Source organism: Cyclopterus lumpus, chromosome 7 (genome assembly GCF_009769545.1).
Source record: "Cyclopterus lumpus isolate fCycLum1 chromosome 7, fCycLum1.pri, whole genome shotgun sequence".
NCBI lineage: Eukaryota > Metazoa > Chordata > Actinopteri > Perciformes > Cyclopteridae > Cyclopterus > Cyclopterus lumpus.
In genome coordinates, this window is record NC_046972.1 from 15585111 (window position 1) to 15591900 (window position 6790).

The following is a 6790-nucleotide window of genomic DNA, read 5'->3' on the forward strand; positions in this document are numbered from 1 at the left end:
GGGTGTGGGTCAGTGGTTAGCAGGTCCGTCTTTCAATCAGGGGGTTGGCGGTCCAATCCCCGCCCTACTCGATGTGTCCTTGAGCAAGACACTTAACCCTGGATTGTTCCCTGTAGCTGTGTCTACAGTGTATTAATGTAACATAATTGTGAGTCACTTTGGATAAAAGCGTCAGCTAAATTACATGTAATGTATTCAATTAATATATTTCTCAGACCACCAGGTAAATTAAAAAATGGAGGCAAACCTTTTTATTAATCCACAAATCGATGCCATCTGATGAAAAGGGTCTTGTTCCATCAGCAAAGGTCCAGACGATCTATTTTAAAAGTCCAAAACACATTATTATATCAATAAATACCCACAGACAGCAGTTGCATATTTGCCGGCATATGTGCTAATCTTCCACATATTCTCTGTTGTAATGTAATAATGTAAAAATCGCCGATATCTTGGTATCAAAATGCTGCACTGACTTTGATTGACCTGAGAAGGAGCTTTAATGTCCTGTCCTCAGCCCACGATTGCCAGTGAGAGTCTACCTTAAAGATGCATGCCCCTCTTCTTTTGTGTAAGACTTAGCCAGTCGCAGACAATTGTGCTGATGTCTGACACTTCATATGACAAATTAAATGTGGAACAGGGCGACAACACAAAACTAAAACAATGTGATCATTGTTACCAAGAGTCCTTTTGGAGGCTACAAATGGATTTTTTTGGAAACCCACTCAACATATTCTTGGAAAAAAAACGTTAAATATTAATTTTCTGTGTTATTGCTATCAATCTGGTCTAAGCCTTCCTGCTGTGATCCCATTGTATTTTACAGCAAATAAGTCTCAATTATACTCATCTGCAGGCATTTGAATTCCAGGTGGAAATAAAAAAAACTCTATTTCAGTGTTTGAATTAGTCAATGCCAGTAGCACTAACAGCAATTCTGACTATTGGAGAAGACACATCAGGGTTTCCTTTGAAAACGATGCATGTCCTTTAAATGGTTCAAGAACAGCATTCAATTTACTTTGGGCATGCATTGGATAAGGTTGTCCCTAGAATAGTAAGATGTTAAGGAAATCTAAAACTAATGAGAAACACAACACAACTGTCAAAACTCAAACAACTGCCCTTAAAGTTGTCTCCATTTTTTTTATTTCCAAGAAACCTTTAAGAAATGAGCCATGTGAAACCATAAAACTGTCTCTTCTGTGTATTATCACCCTCCCATTCACTCATGTATTCAAACCTTTCTACTTAGTTGTTATAGAGGTTACGATCATTAAAACTACTTGGTTGAAGTAAGAGAATGAATATGTTTATTTTATTGAAGGTGGGATGGTGCTGCTTGTCTCTGAATGCAAAGTATAGTTGTGGTTTAGTCAAAAAGTGTTTCCATCGGCAGGATTGTGGGGAAGGTTGAATCAAAAACCATAGAACAAATTATGAGTGACAGGTCAGAGTAAAGACAAATAGGAATTGCTGAGCTTGAAGCAAAGGTGTAAAATCTCAAATAGTGTGCTGAGGTGTGAGATCAAAGTGTGCATTACTGACGTCTTACAGGAGGTGAAGAGCGGGTGAAAATGGAAAGAGGAGGATTAAGAAAGAAGAGTTTACTGTACACCAAGCGTGTGAAACGTCGGGGCTGACTTCCCTCTCCTTGAATCCAGATGAAAGTGATTTAGTTGATTTCTACACATCCAATCCTCTTTGGTGGTGAAGAGGAACACACGATTAAAATGAGGAGGAAGGTTACTAGGAAGATTCTCAAATTAGACCACAAAAACACTTCAACCTATGCAATATTAATACACTGTTCAAAATAGTTATATTTATTCTGTCTGTATACACATATATAATATTCAGTTATTGTAGATTGTTTTACTGTGTCTATGACTGTTTTTTACCATTTATTATTTATATGACTTGTTTTTGATTGTCTCTCATGTGCACTTTACCTGATTGCTGCTGTAATCCTGCAAATTTCCCGACTGCTAGACTAATAAAGGAATAACTAATCTAATCCAAAGAAATCCGAAGGCAACAAGGCAGAGAGAAGGAGAGTAAAATGAAAACATTTTGCAAACTACAAATAACTTTCATGTTTTTACAAATCGTTGCATCCGTATTGATTTTACTAATAGAGCTATAAGTTCAGTCAGGAAAAATATACTCTTGCATAACTAGGCCTGTAGCTTCATGATATCACCTAAGATCATCTGGTCTCTTCTATCCAATAGCAGAGTGACACAAGACCGTCTCTTTTTAAATATGATTGTCTCTCTACCTTCAGTTCATTCATGTTGCAGTTACGTGCCCCTCCTCCACCCAGTCTTCACATATTCATCAGCCTCATCAGCCACCACACAGTGTCTGGGCTCCACGGGGAGATTTATCTTGCACATCATCTGTTGTATAATAAACAATGATCGTTTCTGCACTCACGTGTCTCTCCTGATTGAAATTTAATTGGTAAGCTAAATAACAGAGTTATCGAGCAAGCAAACATGAACGAGCTGTCCGACATACAGACATTATGTCTGGAGTCCATTGCACCATAATAATGCACGACTAAAGCTGATGCAGAAGGGAGTTCTGGAACTTGCTGAGCAGTTTTAATAGGCATTTACAGTACCATTGACAATTAGGATAATATCAATTTTCATGATGAACATTATTATTTTTTTTATGGTTCAAGCAGCCCCCCAGGAATTTCCAGTATGTTGATAATGAGCCACCCTTCATGGTTTATGTTTCTCTATTCATATTTATGAATATTATTTTACTATTTTCTCAAGAGGTGTTCTCAAGAGTGAATCAAGATCGGTTCAACCACGCAGCAACATGCCACATGATTGACAGTTGGTGGCGCCGCCTGAGAGAGAGAGAGAGAGGGAGAGGGAGAGCGAGAGCGAGAGCGAGAGCGAGAGCGAGAGCGAGAGAGAGAGAGAAAAGAAGAGAGGAGGGCTGGAGAGCAGCGCTTCTCCGACAGAGAAGAGACCGGAGGAGAGTGACTTTACCAGGGACACAAAGGAGGGTAAAACCAACTCACTTTCTGCACTTACATATCTATCGCCTGATTACACAGCGAGTCATATTAGCTTACGTATTTTAATTGTATATCATTAATGAATACGGGTAGGCAAGTATTTTATGGTTAAAAGACAAAATAGTTCGTACATTGTAGGTGTATTCACTGCGTGTTTTTCTAACTTTAAAACGTTATTGTACATGGATTTGGAAATAATCGCGAGTAAACTAACTTTTGACACAAGGAAATCATGATCATTTGTGTAAATAAGCTTTTTGTTTGTAATTTGCATTCATGATACATTTCGCTTGTGTGTGTGTGTGTGGGGGGGGGGGGGGGGGGGGGGGGGGGGGGGGCATTAGCCGTTGGTGTTTTTTAAAGGGTTTTTATGGCGTCAACAGTAATGATGCACCTGTTGTATATTTAAGTGCATTGTGTCTCCAGCGATGTTTAAAACGTGTTTAAGGCGACTAATTAATGCCGTTTCTCTGTCTCAGATTTCAGGATGCGCCACTCGTGCCAAACACCCTGGCACTGTCTGCAGAGCGCGCATGAAGACGGCATCAATAACCACCTTTAACCTTATCGTGGACACGTTCAACTTTTAGATTATCATTTTTAAAAGTGTCAATGAGATTCAAAGGATATCTTGTGTGAGGACAAACGCAACATCGGCAGACTCAATTTGATTTCCACGTCTACTCCAGAAAGGAGAACTGAAGGAATGAACCCCGAGTGGAGTTAAACAAAGTGCAAAACGTCTTTAAAGAACTGGATATGGAAACTCAACTCTGACTTAAAATGAATACTGGACCGTTAATTTAGGAAGCATGAAGCGTTTTCTCATCAAGGACACCCAACAGATCCACATTTAACGAGGAGGAATGTAGGTTTTTACCGGAGGAAATCCATCTGACAAGATTAATATTGAAGCATATCTGTTTAGTAAGTGTGTACGTTAGTGTGCATAAGTATTACATGTTCTCTTTGTGTAACATACAAGAAACTAACAGTGAAACTACTGATCCTAAATGAATGAGTTTCTTACCTCCTCAGTGACTTGCTGGTGGTCCCTGGACCTCTGATTGGGAACTTTTTTTCTCTTTTCTGTTGTCTGCCAGTGGTCTGAGTCTGAGCTTGTCTATGTAATGGAGGCTAATCCCACTTTTGTTTGTTGAACTGTGCATAACTATCTGTTTAGGCTCAATGACAAATGACTGATGCATCATTTGAGAGAATATGTCCAACAAGGAAGACAAATACACTAAAGATTCTCTAACAAATAATGTATAATTTATTTTAAATTGGTGTATATTTGTCTCACAGTGCTCAGAGACTCGTAGTTCCTTCTCAAACATGGAGAATGTGTCCATCTCTGGCGGTGCACTGCCAGTCTGCAACGATTCTGTAGACTTCTACTCCCTTACATCAGAGAACGGCACTGACCTGAACTGCACTCCTCCCTCTGAGTTTTACTTCTACGCTGACCTTTACGTGATTTTACCGGTCATCTATTCTGTAATCTGCGCAGTCGGACTGACAGGAAATACAGCTGTCATCTATGTGATCCTCAAAGCCCCCAAGATGAAAACAGTCACCAATATGTTCATCCTGAACTTGGCCATCGCTGATGATCTGTTCACTTTAGTGCTACCGATCAACATAGCCGAACACCTGCTGCACTACTGGCCTTTTGGTGAGATTTTGTGCAAAGTCATCCTGAGCATAGACCACTACAACATCTTCTCCAGTATCTATTTCCTTACAGTTATGAGCATTGACCGCTTCCTGGTCGTTTTGGCCACGGTGAGGTCCAAGCGCATGCCTTACCGCACCTACCGAGCAGCCAAAATCATCTCATTATGTGTCTGGATACTTGTTATCCTCATCGTCATGCCTTTCACTGTTTTTGCTGGCGTCTTCGTGAACCCGAGTGATGGGAGGAAGAGCTGTGTGCTCAGCTTCCCGAGCCCCGAGAGTTCGTGGTTCAAAGCGAGCCGGATCTACACGCTCATCCTGGGCTTTGCCATTCCTGTCTCAACCATCTGTATCTTATACACCATGATGCTCTACAAGCTGAGGAACATGCGGCTCAACAGCAATGCCAAGGCTCTGGACAAGGCCAAGAAAAAAGTCACCATCATGGTGTTTATCGTCTTGGCCGTCTGCTTGTTCTGCTGGACGCCGTTCCACCTCAGCACCATTGTGGCTCTGACGACGGACCTGAGGACCACACCGCTTCTAATCGGGATCTCCTATTTCATAACCAGCCTGAGCTACGCCAACTCCTGCCTCAACCCATTCCTCTATGCCTTCCTGGATGACAGCTTCAGGAAAGCCTTCAAGAAAATGTTGGAATGTAGACCGGCCTGAACATTCGTCACAGGAAACCGGTCGCAGAGGTCTACAGAGAGGCTGCACTAGGCAACTTTACACATCGTTTGCACATGCTAGCAATAGGTAGCTATTTTCATTTATCTGTGATATATATTTAAAAAACATAGAATAATACCTGTGAAAGGCACAAATACCATCTATATATAAAGTATTTATACTATAGTAAACCAAAGGGATGAGAGAGGAAAACCATAATATTTGAGTCCATCTTTGTCAAAACAGAAGGCTATTAAATTAATCTCACCCTAAGAGCGGATTTCTGAAGCCTCTGCTTTTCTTTGTCACACCTGGACTGTTTTATATTGTTACATATTATTGCCTGTGCAGCCTCTACAAAAATAATATTGTATGTTGACAGAAATGGGCAATATTGCTTGCAATAGGGAATGATTATGGTTGACATACAGGACAATAATGTCTGACCCTCCTCCTGGAAAAAAACACAACTTGTTATACAGTAACTATCAGCGTCATTGATTTGCATGCTGTCAATTAAATTGAGAGGGTCAGGGTTGGACTGTGACAGGACACATGCATGAGGATTACATGTGTGTATCATGAGTGGAATAGTCGCTTTTAAACATCAAAACAAGTGGGATGACTTGATAAATGTTTTGTGATCATGTGTACAAACCCTTAATCTACTTTTAAATGATTCTGTATACAAGCTAAATCATCTCTACAAGCTCCAACCAATCAAAAGAACCAAATTATTTGGTTCTTTTGATTGGTTGGATTGGATGGACTCTTTGAATGATGGGCATTGTTTGGATGAAAAACTTCCAGTATGTTGTTTTTTTCCCACAATGTACGGTATAAGTACCACTTAAGAAATACAAAAGGAACCTTACCAACCATGACAACAGTACTGTAGACCTGAAATCAGACAGGCATGGGACAGGAGGGCTATGTCAAATTACTTCTGTGCTTTACGTTGTAATTTTCGGTGATCTTTTGTCGACCCCTGTTGTCAGCATGTTGATGTTCCCTGAAAATGCAGCCAGGGCCATTTAGAGTGGGCATCGTGACGCAGTCTCACACTGTTTGTGACGCATACATTTCATGTACAATGTATCCTTTCACTTCATGGACATTTGGGAATAGCATATATTGCTATCTGACTTAAACCTCATGCTAATGGTAATTCTCAGTTTTATTTATTTCTTTGGAGAATATATGCAATCCAATGAGATTCACAATCATAGCGCGCACACTTTGCCCCTATCTCCATCTCGCCTTCCTGAATTACAATTCAGAGTTTGTTTTGCACTCTTGAAATCATGAAGGCGTTGAAAACAGATAGGGCTTTGTTCAGGCTTCACTGTGTTAAATATCAATCAAAGGAGATACATGAAGGTAAAATGA

General features: G+C 40.3%; 1 protein-coding gene across 1 annotated transcript; it reads left to right on the forward strand.

The window, feature by feature from the left end:
• Window positions 1-4332: 4332 nt before the first annotated feature.
• npbwr2b (neuropeptides B/W receptor 2b) lies at window positions 4333-5401 on the forward strand. Its single transcript, XM_034537705.1, has one exon. It carries the CDS (start codon window positions 4385-4387, stop codon window positions 5399-5401), a length of 1017 nt encoding a protein of 338 aa, XP_034393596.1. The 5' UTR covers window positions 4333-4384.
• The last annotated feature ends 1389 nt before the right edge of the window (window positions 5402-6790 follow it).